The 25,887-nt window shown below is 57.4% G+C and overlaps 2 protein-coding genes across 15 annotated transcripts in view; one reads left to right on the forward strand and one right to left on the reverse strand.

Moving 5' to 3' along the window:
• Positions 1 to 14,586, forward strand: part of LOC105485922 (family with sequence similarity 234 member A) — a 37,163-nt gene extending 22,577 nt beyond the window's left edge. For 6 of the 7 annotated variants that reach the window (XM_011748550.3, XM_071083770.1, XM_071083768.1 and 3 more), the window contains 11 exons: positions 408 to 708; positions 8,443 to 8,559; positions 8,934 to 9,125; positions 10,323 to 10,453; positions 10,928 to 11,060; positions 11,255 to 11,384; positions 11,774 to 11,914; positions 12,208 to 12,283; positions 12,516 to 12,671; positions 13,117 to 13,219; positions 13,314 to 14,586. In XM_011748550.3, the coding sequence (XP_011746852.1) occupies positions 441 to 708; positions 8,443 to 8,559; positions 8,934 to 9,125; positions 10,323 to 10,453; positions 10,928 to 11,060; positions 11,255 to 11,384; positions 11,774 to 11,914; positions 12,208 to 12,283; positions 12,516 to 12,671; positions 13,117 to 13,219; positions 13,314 to 13,525 (1,659 nt within the window). In that variant the 5' untranslated portion in view covers positions 408 to 440 and the 3' untranslated portion in view covers positions 13,526 to 14,586. Of the gene's footprint in view, positions 1 to 91; positions 709 to 8,442; positions 8,560 to 8,933; positions 9,126 to 10,322; positions 10,454 to 10,927; positions 11,061 to 11,254; positions 11,385 to 11,773; positions 11,915 to 12,207; positions 12,284 to 12,515; positions 12,672 to 13,116; positions 13,220 to 13,313 lie in introns of those variants that run through there. The other variant, XM_024794142.2, reaches the window with a different exon arrangement.
• Positions 14,587 to 16,295: 1,709 nt separating this feature from the next.
• LOC105485924 (regulator of G protein signaling 11) lies at positions 16,296 to 25,618 on the reverse strand. 8 transcript variants are annotated; one of them, XM_011748557.2, is made up of 17 exons: positions 25,520 to 25,618; positions 25,074 to 25,170; positions 24,957 to 25,007; positions 24,656 to 24,762; positions 23,894 to 23,945; positions 23,723 to 23,781; positions 23,443 to 23,519; positions 23,175 to 23,256; positions 22,562 to 22,630; positions 21,200 to 21,229; positions 21,059 to 21,120; positions 20,853 to 20,966; positions 20,644 to 20,759; positions 20,367 to 20,454; positions 20,146 to 20,284; positions 17,812 to 17,894; positions 16,296 to 17,692 (listed from the first exon to the last, which is right to left on the reverse strand). In XM_011748557.2, exons 1-17 carry the CDS (start codon positions 25,580 to 25,582, stop codon positions 17,578 to 17,580), a joined length of 1,404 nt encoding a protein of 467 aa, XP_011746859.2. In that variant the 5' UTR covers positions 25,583 to 25,618; the 3' UTR covers positions 16,296 to 17,577. The 8 variants fall into 8 exon arrangements, with proteins under 8 accessions (XP_011746859.2, XP_011746862.2, XP_011746858.2 ...); XM_011748560.2 differs by having other exon boundaries at positions 25,509 to 25,583; XM_011748556.2 differs by having other exon boundaries at positions 21,200 to 21,223; positions 24,957 to 25,170.
• Positions 25,619 to 25,887: the final 269 nt, after the last annotated feature.

Consider the following 25,887-nt stretch of genomic DNA (forward strand, 5'->3'; position numbering starts at 1 on the left):
TGGAAGGTGACTCAGATGTGCTCCGAGGCTGAGTAGGTGGGGCTTAGTGAACTTGCAGGGTGTGGGTTGCAGCGTCCTCACCCCTGGCCCAGCACTGCCCTGGAGCTCCTTCAGCATTTCCTGGGTTCGGCAGGCAGGAAGCACCAGCGTGTTCAGGATGAAAATAGTTCCTGCTTGCTGGCTCTACACAGCTAATTCGTCTTTCCACATTAGTTAGAGACCTTCTTAAGTATAATCTGTTAAGACTGACACCCTAAACATGTATTTAGTTTTTATTTAGTGGGCTGACGGCCCATGGTTACAGCTGCAGCCAGCTCCCCGAGAAGCTGACGCCGGCAGACCCTGTGCGCTGCAGCTTTGTGCCGTGGCACTGCTGGCCTTGCCGACTTCTTGCTTTATTGACACAGTGACCAGGAGTTAAACTTTGAGGTGTGCCCGTGATGTTGGACCACCAGGACTTAGAAGCCGAAGTCCACCCCTTGAAAAATGAAGAAAGAAAATCGCAGGAAAATCTGGGAAACTCATCGAAAAATGAGGATAACTTGAAAAGCACACCTCCACAGTCCCGGCTCTCCCGATGCCGAACGGTGGCGTTTTTTCTTTCATTGTTTCTCTGCCTTTTTGTGGTGTTTGTCGTCTCATTCGTCATCCCGTGTCCAGACCGGCCAGCGTCACAGCGAATGTGGAGGATCGACTACAATGCCGCTGGTGAGCCCGGCTTCCCGCCCAATGGAGTCCAAAGCAGCTCTTCCCAGGGGCTGGGGGTGGGGGCAGAACTGTGTCTGTGAGTCTAGAATTGGCCTTGAAGCCGTGAATCAACCCCAAGTGGCTGCCAGTTCTATGTCCAAGGTTTTCCTGGAATTTTAGGGCGCGATAGAGCAGCCTTTTTATTTTATTTTTTGAGGCAGAATTTCTCTCTTGTTGCCCAGGCTGGAGTGCAATGGCACGATCTCAGCTCACCGCGACCTCTGCCTCTGGAGTTCAAGTGATTCTCCTGCGTCAGCCTCCCAAGTAGCTGTGTTTACAGGCGTGCAGCACCACGCCCAGCTAATTTTGTATTTTTAGTGGAGATTGGGTTTCTCCATGTTGGTCAGGCTGGTTTCGAACTCCTGACCTCAGGTGATCCGCCCGCCTCAGCCTCCCAAAGTGCTGGGATTAGAGGCATGAGCCACCGCGCCCAGCTGCGCAGCCTTTAAATAAACGTGAAAACGCTGCCAGGGAAGCATTGTGTCTGGCTCTTGGTTATCCCTTTTTTTTTTTTTTTTTTTTTGAGGCAGAGTTTTGCTCTTGTTGTCCAGGCTAGAGTGCAATGGTGCCATCTCTGCTCATCGCAACCTCCGCCTCCTGGGTTCAAGCAATTCTCCTGCCTCAGCCTCCCGACTAGCTGGGATTACAGGCGTGCACCACCACGCCTGGCTAATTTTGTATTTTTAGTAGAGACCAGGTTTCTCCATGTTGGTCAGGCTGGTCTCGAACTCCTGACCTCAGGTGATCTGCCCACCTCAGCCTCCCAAAGTGCTGGGATTACAGGTATGAGCCACTGTGTCTGGCCTTGGTTCTCCCTTTTTTTTTTTTTTTTTTTTTTTTTTTGAGACAGAGTCTTGCTCTGTCACCCAGGCTAGAGTGCAGCGGCACAATCTCAGCTCACTGCAAGCTCCGCCTCCCAGGTTCCCACCATTCTCCTGCCTCAGCCTCCCGATTAGCTGGGACTACACCCAGCTACAGGTGCCCACCAGCATGCCCAGCTAATTTTTTGTATTTTTAGTAGAGACGGGGTTTCACCGTGTTAGCCAGGATAGTCTCAATCTCCTCACCTCGTGATCTGCCTGCCTTGGCCTCCCAAAGTGCTGGGATTACAAGCGTGAGCCACCACACCCAACTGGTTCTCCCTTTTTTAGCCTCCCAAACTCATCTCCCTTTTTTAGGAAGGATGAGTTGGCTAAATAAAAGTAGCCCATTTGGGTACTTTTCTAAATTAAAAAAGTTAATGAAACAGAGCTTGTGGGTGAAAGATACAGAAAAGGCTGTCATAAAATGTGAAAAACATGCACCAGGTCGTATGGTCCAGTCTTGCTAGGATGCCCCAGCTCACATCCTGGTTAGTGAAAGGAAAGCACGCTTTCATTCCTGTCTCGTGAACTTGCCATTCTGAAGTCTTAGCCGTTATAAAAAGCAATGGAATCAGCCTTAGTCAGGACATTCTGCTTCTAGGAGAAGAGCAGCTGCAGTCACCCATGTCAGTGGGCGTGAACACTGACAGCCTCAGTGTTTCCTGCCACAGACTTCAGGGCTTCTCCAGTGCCATCAGTAGGATTTGTTGTTGAAACCTCACTTAGGGTCAATTTGTGTTCAAAATATACATGTATTTTTTGAGAGAGTCTTGCTGTGTCACCCAGGCTGAAGTGCAGTGGTACAATCTTGGCTCAGTGCAAGCTCTGCCTCCCAGGTTCCCGCCATTCTCCTGCCTCAGCCTCCCAAGTAGCTAGGATTACAGGCGCCTGCCACCACGCCCAGCTACTTTTTTGTATTTTTTAGTAGAGATAGGATTTCACCATGTTAGCCAGGATGGTCTCGATCTCCTGACCTCGTGATCTGCCAGTCTCAGCCTCCCGAAGTGCTGGGATTAGAGGCATGAGCCACCACACTGGCCTTCTTTTTTTTTTTTTTTTTTTTTTTTTTTTTGAGATGGAGTCTTGCTTTGTCGCCCAGGCCAGAGTGCAGTGGCGTGATGTCCGCTCACTGCAAGCTCCGCTCCCCAGGTTCACACCGTTCTCCTGCCTCAGCCTCCCAAGTAGCTGGAACTACAGGTGCCTGCCACCACGCCTGGCTAATTTTTTGTATTTTTAGTAGACACGAGGTTTCACCGTGTTCGCCAGGATGGTCTCGATCTGCTGAGCCTTGGCCTCCCAAAGTGCTGGGATTGCAGGTTTGAGCCACTGCGCCTGGCCAGTCGGCCTTATTTTTTAATTTTTATTTTTTTGAGACAGAGTGTCTCTCTGTCACCCAGGATGGAGTACAGTGGCGCAATCTCAGCTCACTGCAAGCTCCGCCTCCCGGGTTCACGCTGTTCTCCTGCCTCAGCCTCCGGAGTAGCTGGGACTACAGGTGCCCGCCACCACGCCCGGCTAATTTTGTGTATTTTTTTTTTTAGTAGAGACAGGGTTTCACCGTTGTTAGCCAAATGGTCTCGATCTCCTGACCTCGTGATCTGCCTGCCTCGGCCTTCCAAAGCGCTGGGATTACAGGCGTGAGGCACCCTGCCTGGCCTTTTTTTTTTTTTTTTTTTTTTTTCTGAGCCGAAGTTTGCTCTTACTGCCCAGGCTAGAGTGCAGAGGTGCGATCTTGGCTCACTGCAACCTCCTGCTCCCAGGTTCAATCAATTCTCCTGCCTCATTCTCCCCAGTAGCTGGGATTACAGGCACAGGTGCCACCACACCTGGCTATTTTTTTCTTTTTTTTGAGATGGAGTTTGGCTCTTGTTGCCGAGGCTGGAGTGTAATGGCATGATCTTGGCTCACTGCAACCTCCACTTCCCAGGTTCAAGCCATTCTCCTGCCTCAGCTTCCCTAGTTGCTGGGATTACAAGCATGTGCCACCATGCCTGGCTAATTTTGTGTTTTTAGTAGAGACAGGGTTTCTCCATGTTGGTCAGACTGGTCTTGAACTCCCGACTTCAGGTGATCCTCCTGCCTTGGTCGCTCAAAGTTCTGGGGTTATAGGCGTGAGCCAATGGGCCCAGCCTAATTTTTGTATTCTTTTTTATTTTTTTAATTTTAATTTTAATTTTTTTTGAGAAGGAGTCTTGCTCTATTGCCCAGGCTGGAGTGCAGTGGTGCAGTCTTGGCTCACTGCAAGCCCCACCTCCCGGGTTCACGCCATTCTCCTGCCTCAGCCTCTGGAGTAGCTGGGACTACAGGTGCCTACAGTGCTGGGATTACAGGCATGAGCCATCCTGTCTGGCCAATTTTTGTGTTCTTAGTAGAGATGGGGTTTTACCATGTTGGCCAGGCTGTTCTAGAACTTTTTTTTTTTTTTTTAAGAGATGGTGTCTCGCTCTGTCACCCAGGCTGGAGTGCAGTGACATGAGCTCAGCTCACTGCAAGCCGTGCCTCCCAGGTTCAAATGATTCTCGTGCCTCAGCCTCCTGAGTAGCTGGGATTATAGGCACACACCACCACACCCAGCTAATTTTTTGTATTTTTAGTAGAGACAGGGTTTCACACATTGGCCAGGATGGTCTCAAGCTCCTGACCTCGTTATCCACCCGCCTCAGCCTCCCAAAGTGCTGGGATTACAGGCGTGAGCCACCACGCCCAGCTGATCTTGAACTCTTGACCTCGTGATCCACCCACCTTGGCGTCCCAACATGCTGGGATTACAGGCATGAGCCACCGCGCCTGGCCCTAATTTTGTACTTTTAGTAAAGATGGGGTTTTACCATGTTGGCCAGGCTGCTCTTGAACTCCTGATTTCAAGTGATCCTCTTCCCTCAGCCTCTCAGCATGTTGGGATTAAAGGCGTAAGTCACCACACCTGGCCCAATTCAGTGATTGGTAGTCAATTTATAGAGTTATGTAGCTGTCAGTACCATTCCGTTTTAGAATATTTCCATCATCCCTAAAAGATTCCTGAAGAGGCTGGGCACAGACCCCATCTCTACAGAAAAATAAAATCAGCCAGGTATGGTCGCATGCAGCTATGGTCCCAGCTACTTGGGAGGCTGAGGTAAGAGTATCACTTACATGTGGAAGGTTGAGGCTGCAGTAAGCTGTGATCGTGCCACGCACTCCAGCCTGGGTGACAGAGGGAGACCCTGTCTCAAAAAAAGAAAGTTCCTCATTACCTTTGTCATCACTCCCTGTTCCCTCCTCTCCTAGCCCTGGGCAACCTAGTCTTCTGTCTCCAAAGATGAGTTTTTTTTTTTTTAGACACAGTTTTGCTCTTGTTGCCCAGGCTGGAGTGCAATGGCATGATCTTGGCTCACCGCAACCTCTGCCTCCTGGGTTCAAGTGATTATCCTGTCTCAGCCTCCCAAGTAGGTGGGATTATAGGCATGTGCCACCACGCCCGGCTAATTTTGTGTTTTTAGTAGAGATGGGGTTTCTCCATGTTGGTCAGGCTGGTCTCGAACTCCCGACCTCAGGTGATCCGCCCACCTCGGCCTCCCAAAGTGCTGGGATTACAGGCATGAGCCACTGCGCCCGGCCTCTAGACATTTCTTAGAAGTGAAATCCTACAGTGTGTACCTTTGGAGTGTGACTTCCTTCACTTAGTGTGATGTTTTGCCATTCGTTTGTGTCGTGGTCTGTATGTCTTTCCGTTGCTGAGCAGTGCTCCTGGGGGCCTGCTGGCTGGCGATCACCTGCATCACTCGCTCTCGGTTGGGGTTCTTATGGATAATTCAGCCGTGAACATTCACGTGCAGATCTTCGTGTGCGTGTGTTTTCATTTCTCTTGGGTAGATCGCTAGGAGTGGAATTGCTGAACCCTATGGTAAGTTTATGTTTAACTTTCTGAGGAGCTGACAAGCTGTTTCTAAAGCAGCTGCACCGTGTGACCATTTTACCTTCCGGCTACAATGCTGAGGAGGCCTTCAGTCTCTCCGGTCCTTGCCAACACTTGTTACTGTCTGTCTTTTCTGTTGCACTCATGCTGGTGGGTATGAATTAGAATCTCCCAGTGACTAAAAATGTTGGATCCCTCTCTTCATGTGAGTTTTAGCCATTCTTGCATCTTCTTTGTTGAATGTCTGTTCAAGTCTTTTGCCCATTTTTAAAAATTAAAAAAGAATTTTTTTTTTTTTGAGACGGAGTTTCACTCTTCTACCCCCAGGCTGGAGTGCAGTGGCGCGATCTCGGCTGACTGCAACCTCTGCCTCCCGGGTTCAAGCGATTCTCCTGCCTCAGCCTCCCAAGTAGCTAGGATTACAGGCACAAGCTACCACACTTGGCTAATTTTTTTTTTTTTGAGACAGAGTTTTGCTCTTGTTGCCCAGGCTGGAGTGCAATGGCGCAATCTCGGCTCACTGCAACCTCCGCCTTCCGGGTTCAAGTGATTCTCCTGCCTCAGCCTCCCGAGTAGCTAGAACTGCAGGCACACACCACCACGCCTGGTTAATTTTGTATTTTTAGTAGAGACAGGGTTTCTCCATGTTGGTCAGGCTGGTCTCAAATTACCAACCTCAGGTGATCCACCCGCCTCGGCCTCCCAAAGTGCTGGGATTACAGGCTTGAGCCACCACGCTCGGCCATAACTTTTGTATCTTCAGTAGAGATGGGGTTTTACCATGTTGGCCAGGCTGATCTCGAACTCCTGACCTCAAGTGATCTGCCTCCCTTGGCTTCCCAAAGTGCTGGGACTACTGGCATGAGCCACCACACCTGGCCTCTTCACTCTCTTGATAGTGTCCTTTGATGCATAAAAATTTTTAGTTTTAATGAAGCCCATTTTTTCTTTCCTGTGCTTTTTTTTTTTTTTTTTTTTTTTTTTTGGAGACAGCATCTTGCTTTCTCATCCATGCTGGAAAATGCAGTGGCGTGATCTCAGCTCACTGCAACCTCTACCTCCTGGGTTCAAGCGATTCTCCTGCCTCAGTCTCCCAAGTAGCTGGGATTACAGGCGACCGCCACCATGTTTGGCTAATTTATGTAGTTTTAGTAGAGACAGGGTTTTGCCATATTGGCCTGGCTGGTCTCGAACTCCTGACCTCAGGTGATCCACCCGCCTCAGCCTCCCAAAGTGCTGGAATTACAGACGTGAGCCACCACACTCGGCTTCCTGTGCTTTTGTATCAAAGAAACTGTTACCAGATGCAATGTCATGAAGATTTTTCCCTGTTTTTTTTTTTTTTTTTTTTTTCCTAGGAGTTTTATAGTTTTAGCTCTTATGTTTAGGTCTTTGATTCATTTTGAGTTCATTTTTGTGCATGATGTAAAGATCCAACTTCATGCTGGATGCAGTGGCTCACACCTGTAATCCCAGCACTTTCAGAGGCTGAGACAGGAGGATCACTTGAGGCCTGGAGTTCAAGGCCAGCCTGGGCAACGTAGCCAGTCCCCATCTCTACAAAAAGGAGGGGGCGGGGTTCAACTCTATTTATTTATTTATTTTTAGATGGAGTCTCGTTCTGTTGCCCAGGCTGGAGTGCAGTGGCACAATCTCAACTCACTGCAGTCTCCCCCTCCTGGGTTCAAGCATTTCTCCTGCCTCAGCCTCCCAAGTAGCTGAAACTATAGGCGCCTGTCACCACGCCTGGCTAATTTCTTTATTTTTAGTAGAGACAGGGTTTCACCATATTAGCCAGGCTGGTCTCAGTCTCCTGACCTTGTGATCCGCCTGCCTCGGCCTCCCAAAGTGCTGGGATTACAGGCTTGAGCCACCGCGCCCGGTCTATTTTTTTTTGGGTGTTTTTTTTTTTTTTTTTTTTTTTTTTTTTTTTTTTTGAGATGGACTCTCGCTCTGTCTCCAGGCTGCTGGATTGCAGTGGTGCAATCTTGGCTCACTGCAACCTCCACCTCCTGGTTCAAACAATTCTCTTGCCTCAGCTTCCCGAGTAGCTGGGATTACAGGCACACACCACCACACCCAGCTAATTTTTTGTATTTTTAGTAGAGACAGGGTTTCACATGTTGGCCAGGATGGTCTCAATCTCCTGACCTTGTTATCTGCCCACCTTGGCCTCCCAAAGTGCTGGGATTACAGGCGTGAGCCACCGCCCCTGGCCAGCTCCATTCTTTTGGTGTTTGATTTTAGGGCGTAAAGTTTATCACTTGAGTCCTTAAATGAAAGGAAGTATAAACCCTGATGAGTATGGAGTGTGGACTGTCTAGATGCCATTTGGTCTAGGGAGGGATTTCTTCCTGAACGGAAGGTGCCAGAACACGCGTTCTTTTTTTTTTTTTTTTTTTGAGACGGAGTCTTGCTCTGTCACCCAGGCTGGAGTACAGTGGCCGGATCGCAGCTCACTGCAAGCTCCGCCTCCCAGGTTCACGCCATTCTCCTGCCTCAGCCTCCCGAGTAGCTGGGACTACAGGCGCCCGCCACCTCGCCCGGCTAATTTTTTTGTGTTTTTTAGTAGAGACGGGGTTTCACTGTGCTAGCCAGGATGGTCTCGATCTCCTGACCTCGTGATCCGCCCGTCTCGGCCTCCCAAAGTGCTGGGATTACAGGCTTGAGCCACCGCGCCCAGCCAAGAACACGCGTTCTTAACGCCCAGGTGTCCGGCTTGTTCCTTGCTGAAGCTCAGCACTGGGCATCGTTGTCCCACCCCTTGTGTTCAGGAAGAACATTACTCATCCGAGTGAGGAAGAAGCCACCGTCCTCTCTGGGTGACCTCACAGGGGCAGGTTCAACGGAGCAGAGAAGTAGGTCGTGTTGGACCTGATCATTCCTGGAAACCAGACATGGCCCGTGGAGTATATAGTCTGTGGTTTTCTCTTTCAGTTATCTATGATTTCCTGGCTGTGGATGACATAAACGGGGACAGGATCCAAGATGTTCTCTTTCTTTATAAAAACACCAACAGCAGCAACAATTTCAACCGATCCTGTGTGGATGAAGGTAATTTCATTTTATGTGAGAAAGAAGGAGCTCCCTGTAGAAGGAGGAGTCGTTGTTTTGGGTAACCCTCTCACTTTCATAGTGTTTGGGGGAAACAGTTGGTGGTATCTCTGCAACGCATCTCGTCACCCTTCCTAGCAGGACCAGAAAGAGGCCAGGAAGCCCAGCCCCAGCACCGCCCTGGCCACTGAGCCCCGGTGGAGTCAGCATTAGAGCCCCGGGAGCCTGCAAGATTAAGGGGATCCACCTGGGAGGGAGGGGCTGTGGCCTAGGAGAGATGTGAGGAAGATAGGCCTGGCAGAGCACATGCTGGAGCTGACCGGCCCGCCTGCCCGGAGGCTGCAACAGTGAGGGGCCGCTGTCTCTTCCTACAGGCTTTTCCTCTCCCTGCACCTTTGCCGCTGCTGTGTCGGGGGCCAACGGCAGCACGCTCTGGGAGAGACCTGTGGCCCAAGACGTGGCCCTGGTGGAGTGTGCTGTGCCCCAGCCAAGAGGCAGTGAGGCACCTTCTGCCTGCATCCTTGTGGGCAGACCCGGTTCTTTCATTGCAGTCGACTCGTTCACAGGTAGGCCAGCCAGACAGCGGGATTCTCACTGAGGGCCAGTGCCAGGAGGCCCCGATGAGGCTCAGCCCTGTGATCTTGAGGGTGGCTGGATGGGAAGGAAGGTTATGGGGAGAACCTCCAAGTGAGGGTGCAAGCCCATGGAAGTCACACACCTCGGCTGCCTTCAGCTGCACTGTGTCTGTTACCTCCCGTTACACCTTGCTGGTGGGCTGTAACACACAGGGGCAGTCCGATGCCACCTGCTACGCGGTAGCAGAGAGGAGGAGCGGCCTGGCCGCCAGCTGTTCCTGGGGTGTCAGTGGTGGCAGTGCCCAGGGCGAGCCCAGAACATGAACCTGCACTCAGCCCAACAGGGAAGACTGGGGCCTGTCTGTGCCCCTAAGCCTGAGGGTGCAGGTGTCCGAGCCCCAGCGGAGCCGGCTGCATGGAAGCACAAGGGAAAGAATGCATGGTGTGCAGGGCCGTGTGAGTGTGTGTGGGCTCCTTGCACCTCATCACGGTCTGGAGGAATTCTGTGCCTAGATTTGGTGAATGTTCACATTTCCCTTACAAGTTGTCATTTTAAGGATATGGAGGAGAATAAGGAACAGGCTGGAAATATTTTAAGAATCAAGGAATCTGTCTAAAAAAAAAGGTTTGGATGAGATTGTATGTGCGTAAGGAGTTGCGTTGGGACCTGTGGTCAATAGGTCCGCCTCCGAGCACACACCTCCATTCTTGCCTTCTATGTGGAGGGCAGGGGAAGGGGCCACTCAGCCAGGGCCTGCATGGCACCAAGGGGACACCTGCAACCCCAGCAGGAGGCAGGGGCTTCTAGAGGTAGGTGAGGTCAGGCTTCATCCACTCGGGCGGGAGGGTCAGCATTGGCTTTAGATGTTCTAGGACACGCAGATAGGAGAAAAGGAAGGGGGAACTCTGCGGTTCCCAGGAATGAGGCTGTCAGCATTTGGCGTGTTGCCACCAAGTCTCCATCCACTGGCAGGACGTGTGTCCACCACCTCTGCGTGCTGTTCCTTTACAAGCACAGGAGTGCCGCCCTCCCCTCCTGTTGGCATCTCTGCTCTGAGTGTGCGGCGAGCCATGGGGTCACGAGGGTGATGCCTCAACGGGAGCCTGCCTGTCACAGGCCATGCAGTTGCCAGGCTGCTGTTGAAGGGAACTCAGGGCCACGTTCCGTGACCGTGTGCTTGATTTTAGGGGAAACCCTGTGGAACCATAGCAGCAGCTTCAGCAGGAATGCGTCCATCCTGAGCCCTCTGCTGCAGGTGCCTGATGTGGACAGTGATGGGGCCCCAGACCTGCTGGTTTTCACCCAGGAGCAGGAGGAGGTACAGCCAAGCCTGGCTTTCCTCCCAAGTCACCAAGGCCACCTGGCACACGGCCGTCCTCTGCCTCCCCATCTGCTGCCACTTCCCAGACAGGATTTGGGTCTGACCACTTGTCAGGGACTCTCCCAGAGCCCCACGTTCCCAACTCCCATAGACCCAGCATACTGAGGGGGCTCCACCTCTACCAGGTAGCTCTGTGGCCTCCCCAAGAATGGTGGAGCACACACTTCCCATTTGTGCTGTTACAGTGTTGGGGGTGAAGCTCTGAGGGCTGGGAGCATCTGCGAGCACTGAGGCTGCCTCCTGTGCCCCATGCAGTGTGGAGGCACTGACCAGTGTCAGACTCTCTGATGTCAGCGCCCCTTTCCTCAAACCCAAGAGCCTGTGGGCCCCTTTCCCTTCCACGTCTCCCGTGGTAGAGTGCCCCGCCCCAGGCTCAGGTCCCTCTCTTCCTAGGGCCCTGTGTCATTGCAGGTTAGTGGCCACCTCTACTCAGGCAGCACCGGGCACCAGATTGGCCTCAGAGGCGGCCTTGGTGTGGACGGAGAAAGTGGCTTCCTCCTTCACGTCACCAGGACGGGTGCCCACTACATCCTCTTTCCCTGCGGTACGTTGTTTCTGCCACATCCCTGGCTGGCCTCGCGGAGCGTGACTGCCCTGCGGCTCCTCAGGTCCTGCTTCTGCTCGTGAGGTGCTGGAGTCAGGAAGCCCAGGGGCCTGGCTCCATGTGACACCACGTGCTCCTGGTCGGGGTTCACAGCGTGACCCTGGTGACCTCAGGCCCTCCCGTGTTTTGAACAGCAAGCTCCCTCTGCGGCTGCTCTGTGAAGGGTCTCTACGAGAAGGTGACCGGGAGGGACGGCCCGTTCAAGAATGACCCGCACTGGGAGAGCATGCTCAACGCCACCACCCGCAGGATGCTTTCCCACAGGTGGGTCTGGGCCGCGGCCTTTCTCCACGCAGAGCGCCCACGCCACGGCTCAGCTCCCCTGCCTCGGTGTTTGGACAATCTGTGGAGCCCGGAGCAGCCCCACAGGCAGGGAGGTGCTAGGGATGCCGTGAGATCACCCTGGGTTCAGATGTGAGAAATGGTCAAACCAGCCGAGTAAAGAGCAAAGAGAGGAAAGGTTCCTGGCGCTGTGCCTGTCTTTGTCTCCATGGAAAGTGGGGGTCTTTTTTCTCTTTTCAAGCTGTAGAACTGAGAAACGGGTTATGGGGGCCTGAGAGGAGCACCCTGAGACGGACGATGCCAGGGCCTCCACTGGGTGTCTGAGGCCACCCCAGGGACCCGGCGCCCCTTTCTCCCACTCTCCTGTCTAGCTCGGGAGCAGTGCGCTACCTGATGCATGTCCCGGGGAACACCGGCGCAGATGTGCTCCTTGTGGGCTCAGAGGGCTTCGTGCTGTTGGACGGGCAGGAGCTGACACCCCGCTGGACGCCCAAGGCAGCCCATGTCCTGAGGTACGGGGTCTACCCAAGGAGCCGTGCAGGTGCTGCACCCCTCCCCAGCACCCTGGGCACGTCCCACTGGCTGATGAGACAGCCCTGGGGGTGGGGCCGGAGGCCGTGTACTGCTGCCAGGGCCTCTTGCCTGTCTTTGGTGCTGCCTCGTGCCCCAGACTTCAGCTCCGTGTCCTGGGCTGTGGTCCAGATGTGGCCATGGGAGACTGAGGGCGGACCTGTTCCTGGGTGCATCCTTCATCTCAGTCTCCTCACTGAGACCCCTCGTGAGTGCTTCCTCCATATTGTTCCAGAAAACCCATCTTCGGCCACTACAAACCAGACACCTTGGCTGTAGTCGTTGAAAACGGAACCGGCACCAACAGACAGGTTTGCCGTTCTTCCTTCGGAGGTGGCACCTTTGTTCTTAGCTGAGGGCAGACTGGTCTGAAAGCAGACGGGGCTGTGGCCCAGGAGGCTGCTGCCCTCAGAGCCGCTGAGAAGGTTCTGGCTCCCTCAGAGCATCTGCCTCCAGGGCTGGCGTGGCTGAGGGCACGTGCAAGCCTTGAGGTTTTCCCAGTAGCCCCGACGTTGGCCCCCACAGTGTCCCCTCCCTCCCCAGATCCTGTTCCTGGACCTTGGCACTGGAGCTTTCCTGTGTAGCCTAGCCCTCCCGAGCCTCCCTGGGGGTCCACTGTCCGCCAGCCTGCCGACCGCAGACCACCGCTCAGCCTTCTTCTTCTGGGGCCTCCACGAGCTGGGCAGCACCAGCGAGACGGTACGGGAGCCGCCCTCGGAGCAGCCGTGCTGGGAGCCAGGGCCAGAGACCCAGCCTTGGGCTCCACCTGGGAGTGCCCAGAAGCTAATTGGTGCCTGGGCAACCTCAAATAAATTGAAGTCTAGTGACAGTCAATCAGGATGAGGTGGTGCAAGCTGAGGGAAAGTGACCTTAGAGGAGTCCAGGGAGAAGGGGCTGATGGCCTTCGGTGGATAGGGGAGCACACAGCCATGCCCTGAAGGGAGTGGCCGCTGGCAAGGACCAGGGTCAGGACCAGGTTGGGCGAGAGGACCTGGGAGGTGGCCACAGAGCTGGGACTGGCATGTCGGGGACCCAGATAGGGCCCCTAGTGAACACAGAGCTCCAGGAATGGTCACTCTGACAGCAGTGTCCTGTGGGAGTGCTCAGTGAGGGGCGTGGGACCCATTGCTGATTCTTGCTCCAGGAGACCGGGGAGGCCCGGCATAGCCTGTATATGTTCCACCCTACCCTGCCACGTGTGCTGCTGGAGCTGGCCAATGTCTCTACCCACATTGTCGCCTTCGATGGTGAGTGCGGCCTTGGCCAGGGACCCGGGTGTTCCGCGGGGTCTGTCCTGGCTGGTCCCGAGCCGCCCTGACAGCTGTGTCCCCCACCCTGCAGCTGTCCTGTTTGAGCCAAGCCGCCATGCTGCCTACATCCTCCTGACAGGCCCAGCAGACTCAGAGGCACCCGGCCTGGTCTCTGTGATCAAGCACAAGGTGCGGGACCTCGTCCCAAGCAGCAGGGTGGTCCACCTGGGTGAGGGTGAGCCAGACAGTGATCAGGCCATCAGGGACCGGTTCTCCCGGCTGCGGTACCGGAGGGAGGCGTAGAGGTACGCCCGCCAGAGCCTGTGGGAGAGACTCCGCCTGCTGACACTAAATGTCCTGGGAAGTGGCCCCCTTCCTGGGTCTCCGCACTGACTCCCCAACTCCTGACCCTGGTGATGGTCGCCACTGGGCAGTAGCGGCCTTACCAGTCCTCCATGATTGCACCCAGGGACGTGCATGGGTGAGGGGACACCCTGGGCCTCTCTCCCGCCCAGTGTCCTCCCTGAGTCCCCACACACGGTCTCACTCTGCACCCCACCAGGGTCCCGCTCACACCAGACAGCCTTCATAGTGGTCTCCCTGGGCCACCTTGGGCAGAACTGGGTCATGCAGCACCCCATCCTTACCCAGTGCCCTCTCCTTGCCAGCTTCTCCCCAGGCCAGTGCGTGGAAGGAGCCAGGGTGTCCCCAGGACAGGCCATCCCCCACCCCATCCTGTAGAAATCCATTCCCCCTTTTCCTCCTGTCCTTCATCTCCCAAGGAGTCATGGAACTCAGGGTACTGGGTCCTGGGGCAGCCTCAGGGCCTCAACGGGAACCTGAGACAGCTCCAGCTTCCCAGCCCTTCCAGGAGCTGCAGGGGGATCCTCTAGCATGGGGGGTGTGACTTGGTTCCTTTGTCCAGGCCCTGTGAGGAAGCCCCCGGCAGGATGGGTGGGGCCTGCTCTGGAGCTGAGCCCGCGGCTGCTCACAGGTGTCCTTAGTGGAGTTGCAGCCGTGTGCTGGCTGCACGTGCCGTGAATATCCCGAGGGTCAGGCTGTGCCCTCTCAGTAGACACTGGAGCTGCTCCATCCCTGAAGAGGCCCCGTGCCCCAGGCATGGCAGGCGCCTCACCTCTCCCTTTCCGGTGCTCACACGCCACCGTGTCACCTGATGCAGGACTCACCTCTGTGCCTTGCTGCTCCTGAGGCCCAAGGGCAGCCGTGGGGCTCTGTGCTGCTCGGACCGCCCAGGCCACAGAGCCTGAGCTTCGTAGCCAAAGCAGCCCGATGACCCACCCACCAAGGAAAAAAGCAGAATAAACATTTTTGCCTGAAAAACCCCGGTGGTCAGGCTGAGCCTAGCGTGTGTGCGTCTGCCTGTCTCTCTGCTCCCTAAGTAGTCAAATGGATTTGTTCCTGGGGGCGTGACCAGGAATTTGTGGGCCATCCTGTGTCAGGGTGGGGAGGACTGCCAAGGAGGCGAGCACCCCCACCCAGACCTGCTCAGTCAGAAACTGGGTGCCCAGCAGTCTTGACAGCCTCAGGGCGTCTCCGGTTTGAGGACCCCTGCCCAACAAGCTGGTCACCCTGGCCCCATGCAAGCGGGCGGGCTCCCACCTGGAACAGACGGTGGCCTCAGCACCGCGTGACATGGGGGCTGGCTGGAGTCCAGACTGAAGCCATGATGGTAGGGCCGGGCTGAGCTCTGGTGACCAGGCAGGCAAGAGGAGCCCAGGCAGGGGCTTCCCTGAGATGCAGCTTTGGGTGCGGCAGCAGTGAGGGGCAGGCAGGTATTTTACAGAGCCCTGCAGGAGTGTCCCGCGGGCATGTATGCAGGTATGAAAAGCCCTGTTTTATAGCCTCACAGGTATAACCTTGTTGCCGTTGCTCCTTGCCAAGGTGTGGGAGGGGACATGGGGGCTGAGGTTGGACAGGTGGGTGCCCTTGTGCCAGGAAGCTATTTTCTTGTCCCTGAGAAAAGTAACCCAGCACACAAGGTCTTGGGTATGAAAGGGCCATAGGGCTCTGGGGACAAGTCCTGTAAGAGAACTGCCAGGTGGGCAGGGTAGGGCTGGAGGGAGAGGGGAAGGTTCACTGGGGTTGCAAGAGCTGCCCCCTGACAGCATGGGAGGGAGTGCAGGGGGTCCCCAAAGGGAGGGGACATTCTGTAGGTCACAGGAGCAGCTGTGCCCCTGGCCACGGAGGGGTGGGCAGGGCCATGAGCCCCACCCTGAGAAGGAGGAGTTGAGGGACTGGACCAAGGGGTGCTGTTGCTGGTGGGCAGAGGTTTCCCTCCCTGCAGTAACAGCCTGCACCCCTGGACTGTGAAGATGCGATTCTTGCCCTGTAGGCACTGCGGGCCCTAGAGGGTCTGGGCCATGCCATGCCATGCCAGGCACTCTGGAGTTCTGCAGCCTTAGGGCAGGTTGGGGACAACTGCTCCTCCCCACAGGCTTCCTTAACTGAGTTTCCTCACTGTTCCCCCTCTGGAGGGCAGGTGTCCCCACACACTACCCTGCTCACCCTAGCCTACCAGAGTACAAGTGCCCCTGGCTGTCTCCTCCCAAAGACCAAATGCCCCAAGACTGCTGCCTGGGTCTGAGAGGGTCAAGTCCCTCCTCCACCATCAACTCCACACACCTGGGACCTGCCCCTCCCTCTCCACACACTGCACACATCACATGCACAATACATTCATGCATATGTACTATACACATGCACACCTCATACATGCAATGTATGCCACACATGCATCATACACACTACACGTGCCCACACACCACATATGCATGCCTCACAGTACACCTGCACATGTGCACTACACAACCGTGCATGTGCTGTGCACACACACGTGTGCCTCACAGTGCTACACATGCATCATACACACGCGTGCACACACACCACATACGCATGCCTCACAGTACACGTGCACACATGCACTACACACAATCACACATGTGCTGTGCACACACGCCACACGTGCCTCAGTGCTACACATGCATCATATGCTCATGCACACCACACCCATGCGTGTGTCACATGCACAGTCACACCACAAGCTGCACCGACAGCAGGATGGGCTCAGAGCCAGGGCCCAAGGGTCTTTTATTTGTGTGCTGGAAGCTGTTGGGAGTGACTGGATGTGAGCCAGTCCTATGGGTGGGGATGGCACCCCCCAACCGCTAAGATAGTTGAAGCTGCACCCCTGAAAGGAGCCAGTTGTACCTTCACCCAGTCTGGGGGAGTGGTGGGGCACTTGGGGGATGGGGAGCAATGCCAACTCACAAAGGAAGGGTTGGGCAGGGAGGATCAGGGACACCTGGCAAGGATCCACCCTGTGGAATGGGGGGTCTCGCCTCGTCAGTGGGGTGACAATGTCAGAGTTGTCTGTATAAATCTAGGGGGGAGACCAGGCGCGGTGGCTCACGCCTGTAATCCCAGCACTTTGGGAGGCTGGGGCGGGCAGATCATGAGGTCAGGAGATCGAGACCATCCTGGTTAACACGGTAAAAACCTGTCTCTACTAAATATACAAAAAAAATTAGCCGGGCGTGGTGGCGGCGCCTGTTGTCCCAGCTACTCGGGAGGCTGAGGCAGGAGAAGGGCGTGAACCCGAGAGGCGGAGCTTGCAGTGAGGCGAGATCGCGCCACTGTGCTCCAGCCTGGGCCACAGACGGAGACTCCATCTCAAAAAAAAAAATCTCGGGGGGAAGCCGTGGCCTCGAGGTGGAAAAGCAGGTGCCGGCGCGCCTGTGGACAAATTCTGGAACGCGTTTGGCGAGGGAGAAATAGGCGCAGCTCTGGAAGGCAGTGAACTTGAGGCAGGCTCAGCACGGCACTCTCTTGGGTCCTCTTCCAGGGTCACACTGGGCGACAGCGGAGAGGCTCTTGGACGGGGCAGAGCTCGCACCGAGACCTGCGTGTCCGCATCTCGTGACGGGTGTGTGGGAAGCCACCCATCTGTGCATCTTGCTTCCAGGTATTCGCTGGTTGATTTACTGGTTTTAGAGATGGGGATGGGCACCCAGTGCCAGACTGAAGACCAGAGAAGGCGGAGCTCCGTGCAGCCTTGGTCTCACCTCTCTTCAGGTAACCGGTGCTGCCCTGACCCAAGCTGAGCCAATGAAATCCTTCCCTGGGAATCCACACCTGGACCCCTTCCTTTTGGGCAGGGAGGGCTTGCTGGAGGGAGGGAGGCTATGCGCCCCACAGCAAGACTGGGCCCTCTGGGCACAAGGGGACACTGGTGCTGGGTTCAGCAGCCACCAGGACCTGGGCCAAGAGGGGGTGGCTGGTGCATTCATGCAGGATGTTGAGCTGCAGGGACTAGAGTGGCAGATGGGCCAGGTCCACTAGGCCACCCCATCTCCTCCCCCAGGGCCACCAGCCGCTGTGGGCTCCACAGGGGTGGGAAGGAGTGCAGGGCTGGGGCTTGAGTGCCGTGGCCTCCGCGAGAACGGGAACACGCTGTGGGCGAGAAGGGGGCTGAGAACAGGCTGGCCAGCTGGCATCCTGCCCACCTCGCTTCAGGGGCCCAGCAGCCCCCAGGCCAGAGCCCCCAGCCACAGGGCACTGCCTGGGCTCACCGTTTCTTCGTCTCCAGCGGGATCCCAGCCTCCGCCAGGAGGCCCTTGTACATGTCAGACTTCAGGAACCTTGGGTAGGAGTCCTATAAGAGACAGCGTCCAGACCCTGACCCTTCTGCCTCCTCACCTCTCAGCCAGCTCACCCCAAAGGGGCAGCCAAGCGTGGCTGGAACCTCCTCCAGCCGTGGAGTCCCCGGCAGACAGGGTGCTGGAGGCAGCCACCCCGGACCTGCCCAGACCAAGGCAGACTCAGGGAGACCTGAGCTCCTATCTGCCTGGGCCATGTCACAGCAAAAATAGCAAGAGCCCTGGTGGCTATGTGTAGAGCAATAAACCGCAGCACCTCCACAGCCATTACTAGGAACCAGGAATGGCTCCATGTTCCCCACAGAGTGAGGGCAGGGTTGTGGAGTCAAATAAAAGAACGAGGTAGGCCGTGCATGGTGGCTCACGCATGTAGTCCCAACATTTGGGAAGGCTAAGATGGGCTGACTGCTTGAGCCCAGGAGTTCAAGACCAGCCTGGGCAACATAGTGAGATCCCATCTCCACAAAAAAAATTAAAAATTAGCCGTGTTTGATGGTGCGTGCCAGGAAGAGAGCCAGGATGCCAGCATTAGGTGCCAGGGACACAGCATGAGGCTCAGGGGCCGGCAGCCACACGTGGGGCCATGCAAACATCATGAAAGAATAATGCGGCCGGGCGCGGTGGCTCACGCCCGTAATCCCAGCACTTTGGGAGGCCGAGGCGGGTGGATCACGAGGTCAGGAGATCGAGACCATCCTGGCTAACCCGGTGAAACCCCGTCTCTACTAAAAACTACAAAAAACTAGCCGGGCGAGGTGGTGGCGCCTGTAGTCCCAGCTACTCGGGAGGATGAGGCAGGAGAATGGCGTGAACCCGGGAGGCGGAGCTTGCAGTGAGCTGAGATCTGGCCACTGCGCTCCAGCCTGGGCGACAGAGCGAGACTCCGTCTCAAAAAAAAAAAAAAAAAAAAAAAAAAGAATAATGCTGGTTATGGTGAAACCCGCCCAATACGGTGAGATCTGAGTCTGCAGTGCTCTTAACAACATCCAAACTTGGCCGGGCATGGTGGCTCAGCCTGTGATCCCAACACTTTGGGAGGCTGAGGCAGAAGGATCACTTGAGTCCAGGAGTTCAAGACTAGCCTGGGCAACATGGCAAAATCCCTCTACAAAAGATTTTTAATATTAGCTAGGTGTGGTAGCTTGGAGAGGCTGAGGCAAGAGAACCACTTGAGCCTGGGAGGTTGAGGCTGCAGTAAGCCAAGATTGCGCCTGTCTGGAAATGTTCAAATATCAACAAAAATAAGTTAAAGCCGGACTCAGTAGCTCATGCCTATAATCCCAGCACTTTGGGGGGCTGAGGCAGGCGGATCACCTGAGGCAGGAGTTGGAGACCAGCCTGGCCAACATGGTGAAACCCCATCTCTACTAAAAATACAAAAGTTAGCTGGGTGTGGTGGGCACCTGTAATCCCAGCTACTCGGGAGGCTGAGGCAGGAGAATGGTGTGAACCTGGGAGGCAGAGATTGCAGTGAGCCGAGATCGTACCACTGCACTCCGGCCTGGGCAACAAGAGTGAGACACTTTCTCAAAAAAAAAAAAAAAAATACAGGCGGGGCTTGGTGGCTCACAGCTGTAATCCCAGCACTTTGGCCAAGGCGGGTGGAACCCGGGAGGCAGAGGTTACAGTGAGCTGAGATCATGCTACTGTACTCCAGCCTGGGTGAGTGAGTGAGACTTTGTTTCAAAAAAAAGCCTGGGTGCGGTGGCTCACACCTATAATCTCAGCGCTTTGGGAGGCTGAGGCAGGTAGATCACGAGGTCAGGAGATCGAGACCAGCCTGGTCAACATGGTGAAACCCCGTCTCTACTAAAAATACAAAAATTAGCCAGACGTGGTGGCGGCGTCTGTAGTTCCAGCTACTCGGGAGGCTGAGGCAGGAGAATGGCGTGAACCCGGGAGGCGGAGCTTGCAGTGAGCCAAGATCGCACCACCGCACTCCAGCCCCGGTGACAGAGCGAGACTCGCCTCAAAAAAACAAAACAAAAAAAAACCTTTTTAGATCGAAACTTGACCCTTTTTAAGCATGTGATCTGGGCCAGTCCTTCAGCCCCTCTGAACCCGGTGTGTGCTCAGGACGGAACACTGACAGGACAGCGGCCAGGGCGGCCGCAGCCAGGTGGGGAAGGCACTCCCCGGGACAGTCATCGTGGGCAATGCATGTGCAGACAGAGCCCTCCAGGGTGGGGACACGGAGGCCTGTCTGGGACGCCCCCTCCCGCCCCTCCAGGCTGGCCCAGCACCCACCTTCTTCATGAGCATGTATATGTGTAGCTGGGCATCATCCAGGACGTAGCGGTGGGGCTGGCGCAGCCCCTCCAGGGTCCGCTCCATGGTCCGGCTGTCAATGTTGACCCAGCGGGCGGCGCCAGGGGCCAGGAACTGCCTAGGGGTGGGGACAGCATTGGGTAGTCCTGGCTGGGTGCATCTGCCCGTTGGCCAACCAGTACCCACCACACGGCACTTACTGGTACACAGCATCCACCAGGGTGGGGACCTGGGCCTGGGCTCCATAGCGAAGGTCCTCACATGCCTCCCAGAAGCTGAGGTTTTCTCCTGGGGGGCCGGGCACCCAGTCAAGGATACCATCGAGAGTGGCAGCCAGAGCCAGGGGGGGTCCCCAGGGAGCTGGCAGAAACCGAAGCAGGAGGGGTCCCCAGGGAGCTGGCAGAAACCGAGGCAGGAGGGGTCTCAGGCAGCAGCCTCCCTGCTGGGACTGGAGTAGGGGGCTGGGGGGATTCTCACCACTGAACTCCTTTCCCAGAAAGTCCATGAAGTGGGCCCGCCCCACGGGGTCCTCCAGGAGCTCCCGGAAGCTGAAGCCCCATCTCTCCACACGGAGCTTCGTGGGGGCAACCACCCTGGGGGGAGGGCGGGGCTGTTGGTGACTGACCCTCCTGCAGCCCCCCAGGCTGGGAGCACACCCGCAGTCCCCCTGCCCCGCCTGGGCTCACGTGGGGGCGTTCATGACCCAGTAGGCGTCGTCGTCTGAGATCCAGGGGTTGCTGGGCAGGCACCCCGACACGAGGGGGTCGTGGGGTCCACGCTGGCTGCAGAAACTCAGGTACCTGGAAGGGGGTATCGGGGCTGGTGCAGGAGGGGCCTCAGGAGCCAGGGCACTCAGCAGGGGTCTCCAGCTGCCACCCCTCACCCCACTCACGCCTCAAAGCAGACGGAGGACTTCACTCGGGTCCTGCCCAGCGCTCTCCTGCAGTACTCGATCTAGGATGTGGGGCCTGTGAGTCAGGTCCTGGGCTGGGGAAGGCACCCGGCATCCTTCACTCCCAGTCCCAGGACTTACCTCCTGCTTATAGAAATCTGCACGCTTGGTCTGGAAGGGGACAGGTGGGCTGCAGTTAGATGCAGGTCCCCTGCTGGGGTCCAAAATCCCCAGCTGGAGGGCACCTCCCCAGGCTTAGCTCCTGCCCCCTAGACCTGGCAGAGATGGCGGCCCAGGCCTCCAGTCCCGCCCCTTGGAGCCCCTTCTTCCAATCAGGGATCTGACTTTCCAGGAGACCTCTGGGGGCCTAAGGTCTGGCGATCTGCAGAATATTCCACGGAACCCTGAGGTTCTCAAAGTTGCAATTGTGAGTAATATGTCATATTTTTTCTTTTCTTTATTATTTTTTTTTGAAAGGGAGTTTAACTCTTGTTGCCCAGGCTGGAGTGCAGTGGTGTGATCTCGGCTCACCGCAACCTCCGCCTCCCGGGTTCAAGTCATTCTCCTGCCTCAGCCTCCCGAGTAGCTGGGACTACAGGCATGTTCCACCACGCCTGGCTAATTTTGTATTTTTAGTAGAGACAGATTTCTTCATGTTGATCAGGCTGGTCTCGAGCTCCTAACCTCAGGTGATCCGCCCGCCTCAGCCTCCCAAAGTACTGGAATTAGAGGTGTGAGCCACCAAACCCGGCCTAATATGTCATATTTTCAAATATATTTAAATTATGTTGTTAAACATATACTTGAGAAGTACCTACTAATGGGAATCACTGGGGAACCAGGTGTGACTTATTGAGTTCATCGGTAGGGGCCTCGCTGGGGCCAGAGCAGAGGAGGCGGACACTCTGCGAGTCCCAGCCTGTGTCCCCGTCCCCGCTGTCTCTGACCAGCTTTGTATGGGGAAATGTTAGGGTCGTGAACTTAAGAAGTTTTATCAGTGAGGTTCTAGGTGCATCAGTTCCAGACGTTGGGTCTGGATGGGACTCAGTTTGAACAAAGGGTTTTGCTGCTGCGGGGCTCAGATGCTCCCTCTGGTCTGGTTCCTGTGATTCTGGAGGCCTCCACCTGGAGGCAGGTTGCTGCTGGATCTGCTTAGGTCTGTCAGGCCATAACCCTGCTTGTCACCCCTCCAATTCCCTGCAAACCCTGATACTGTCCAGGAGAAGAGCCCCCTTCCTCCCCGCCATCCCCCTCATCCCCACCACTGCACTTACGTGCACCCAGGGCAGCAGGTGTGAGGAGAGAGAAAGCGAGAGTTAGCAGAGGCTTGGGGAAAATGAGTGACCGGGAGTGAGCAGGGGCTTGGGGAGGCTGCACCAAGTACCACCAAGTACCCTCTGGGTGGACCAAAGGACGGACAGACGGGCAGTCCCATGGTGGGTCCAGCAGGGTGCGGCGGGTGTGCAGAGCGAGAGGGCAGCCAGCACGCACGCAGAGGCTCACCATGTGCACACGGCTGGCGGCACAGGATCCCCGCCCTGGACTCTGCTCCAGCACACTGGGGACCCCGGGCTGCGGAGGGGGTGTGAGATGAGGGGGGATGCAGTTCCAGTGGCCTGCTGACCCCCTTTAAGACTAAGTTCCGCCTCCCAGACCCCATGTGGAAACTGACACTCAAAGGAACTTGGGAACAGAGTCCCAACCTAGCCTTCAGCTGTCTCTTCTCTGCTCACCAACCCCAAATGGCCTGTCCACCAGGCCTCCCCACAGCCCCAGTTGCTCCCAGTCTGTGAACTCAGTCCCCACACCGCAGTGGAGGCCACCCCCACTCTGCCTCCTCCTGAGGGTCTGCAGTTCCCGCAGTCTGGTGTCCCAGTGACTCTCCCTTGGGCCCAGAGAGAAGCTGGCTTGTACTGTGGTCTAGGGATGGAGACCTGGGTTCTGATGAGCAGAAATGCAATTAAGTCACAAAGCAAGAACGTCCTGCCCCCACCAGGATCTCCAAGGCAGGTCCTTCCACAGGCTCAAAACGGTGGTCCTGAGAGCACCTGTCAGGGAAGCATACTGACCCCTGCGCTGGCCAGTGACCCCACACCCTCACCGCGGGTGGGCTCACCGGGGGCCTGTTCACCAGCCAGTAGGTCTGCTCTTGGCACGCAATGACCAGCCTGTCCCCCTTCCTGCGCTGCTTGGCTGCCCTGGGAGGAGGAGACTGAGTTGAGGGCATGCCCTGCACACAGCAGGCCCTCGGGCCTGGAACTGGGCAGGCAGCCACACCCAGAGGTGCCCTCCACAGTCCCAGGGCCACCAGAACCTGGCCTGGTGCTGGGCTTCCTGAGTTGCCTGGGTTAGGCACCTGCAGGCGGGGCGGGGCGGGGCCTCACCGCAGCTGCTCCCTGGCCTGCATCAGCACCAGGTCCCACGCATGGTTGATCTTCGTGTGTAGCCGGTCATAGCACTCCTGGGGGCAGCAAGGTCTCCAGTGGGTCACCCTGGCCCTTGCCCCCAGTGAGACTGTGTGGGGAGTGGGGGGTTGGGGACTGTCTTGGGTCTTGGGGCCTGGGCTGTATGTTCCGGGGTAAATCATGAGGGCCTGGGAGCCATGAATGAGGCTTGGGTTCCTCCAGCTGGACCCAGCCGGGACGGGGCGGGTGGGGGTCCCACCTTCTCATAGTCCACCAGGGTCCCCTGTTTTCGGATGTTCTTCTTGGCCAGGTAGATGGCTAGAAGGACAGGGACAGCCTGCAGAGGGGCCAGCTCTGCCCTGCCCCACAGCATCACCCTCAGGCCCCCAGTCCTGGGAGCTTGTCTGGGGCCAGCCGTCCCCTTGCTCACCATAGTCCAGCTCTGCAGCCGGCCACAGGGTACTTGTCCAGAAGTACGGGGTCTGGCGTGGTGCAGGGAGAAGGTGTCCAGGACGCCTGTGTCTGTGCCTCCCCAGTGTCACCCCACCCTCAGACCTCCCTGGGAAGAAGCCTGGGCTGGGCAGGGGGTGTCTGAGGGTCGCATTGCCTGCCCACCACCCAGAGACTCCACTGACCACTGGCCAGTCTCTCCACCTGGAACTGAGGCCAGCTCGCTTCTTGGGGTCCTGTTGAGGGACTGCCTCCCTCACTGGTCACCCTAAGCCCCCATTCAGGGCAGGGTGGGACTGGGGGCCTGCACAAGTCTTGGATGTAGTCACAGTCTGTGCCTGGGGAGGGGTACAACTGACGGCAGGTGGGCCCAGGATCCTGATGTGGTTAGGGAGGGCAAGAATGCTGTCCTCAGGCCTCCACAGCCCCTCCCTCAGGGACTGGGCCTAAGGATCCCCAGGAAGACGGCAGAATCCTCTGCAGATACAACCGTCGTGAGGCCCTGCTGTGGCCCCCAGGAAAACTGAGGCCCCATCCCTCAGCCGGGTCCTTCTCACCACATGGGTACTTGCAGTCCAGGACTTTTGGGGAGGGGGCAGTGGACCACCAGCCCACGGTGAAGTGGCGAAGTCCCACTCCAATCCCAGCAAGCTCGGCAGCCCCTCCCGGCTCCCCGAGTTGGTAAGTTGGGTGGGTGGAGGTGGGGGTCCCACCGGCTCCCACCTGCGCCCCAGAGTCTGACCTGGAACCTGTAGGGCGTCTCGTCTGGCCGGAGCACGAGGCTACGGGGGTCGCGCAGCGGGTAGATGTAGCCGTGCTGCACCAGGACGGCGCCCAGGTGCCGGGCCTCTGGGGAGGGGAGGGACGGTGAGCGCGGGGCTGTGGAAGCGGTCAAGGGCGGAAGAGCCGGGCCTCCCCTCCCGCATGTGCTCCCCACTCCAGCGCGCTCTGCAGGGCTCTGAGAACTGCCAGCCCCCAGGAAAACCCAGGCCTAGGCCACCAGCCCAGTGACCCCAGGGCCCAGCGGGCGGCAGGGCGCTCACCCTCCTCCGAGAGGCAGAACTTCTGGGTTAACCACTGCACGACGTCGCTGCCTGCACGGGAGAAACGGAGGTGGAGGGAGGCCGAGGCGCGCGCACCCCCGCCCTGGCGCGCCTCACCTGTCACCGCGTGGGGAATGACGGTGACCAGCAGGCGCTGGCTCCGCATCTTCACGCCCTGGTCGGGGTCCTGCATGCTCACGACCACCCGCTCCATCTGGGCGGAGGGAGCCGTCAGGGGCTGCTCTGGCCGCCCCCGCAGCCCTGTTCCCTGGCACCGCACCGGCCGGGATGCCCCGGATCCGGGAACAAGGAGATTAAGGCGCGGCGGCGGCGGATTCCAGGCCGCAGCTGGCTGCGGGGACGCGGGGCGGGCCGGGGAGGGCCGGGGAACACCCCGGGAGACCCCCGAGGGGCCCCAGGCCTCGCCGCCCTGCCCGGCCTCGCAGAGCCGCCGCCCCAGAGCCGCCCCGCCCCGCGCGCCCCGGTGCCTCCTGCTCTCCGGCCCCTCCCGGCCTCGGGCGCCGGGAAATCGGGGGTCGGCGGGACCCCCACCTGCCTCGCACCTTCCTTAGATGCGGCATCTGCGCCCGGGGGCGGCCGGGGGGAGGCGCGGGGCCGGCGGCCATGGCTGCGGGGCGAGGACGGCGGGGATGACCGAGCGCCCCGCCCAGCCCCGCCCGCCCCGCGCCGCGCCGCGCCCGGGTTAACCCTCGGGCCGTGAGTCCAGAGTCGCCAGGCCCCAGTTCGGGGCCAAGAGTCACGGCCACGGCCCGGAGGCAAAGGAGCCGGCGCCCCACGAGCTACCTGAGTCACCCCCCCAAGTCCCGGGACGCTGAGGCCCTCATGGGTGGAGGCGAAGTGGGACAGGGGGCGTGGGCCTGGGACCGAGGGGGGATGTGAGGGGACGGGGCTGAGCTGGAGCAGGGGGTGG

The sequence above is a fragment of the Macaca nemestrina genome, chromosome 18, assembly GCF_043159975.1.
Source record: "Macaca nemestrina isolate mMacNem1 chromosome 18, mMacNem.hap1, whole genome shotgun sequence".
Lineage (NCBI taxonomy): Eukaryota > Metazoa > Chordata > Mammalia > Primates > Cercopithecidae > Macaca > Macaca nemestrina.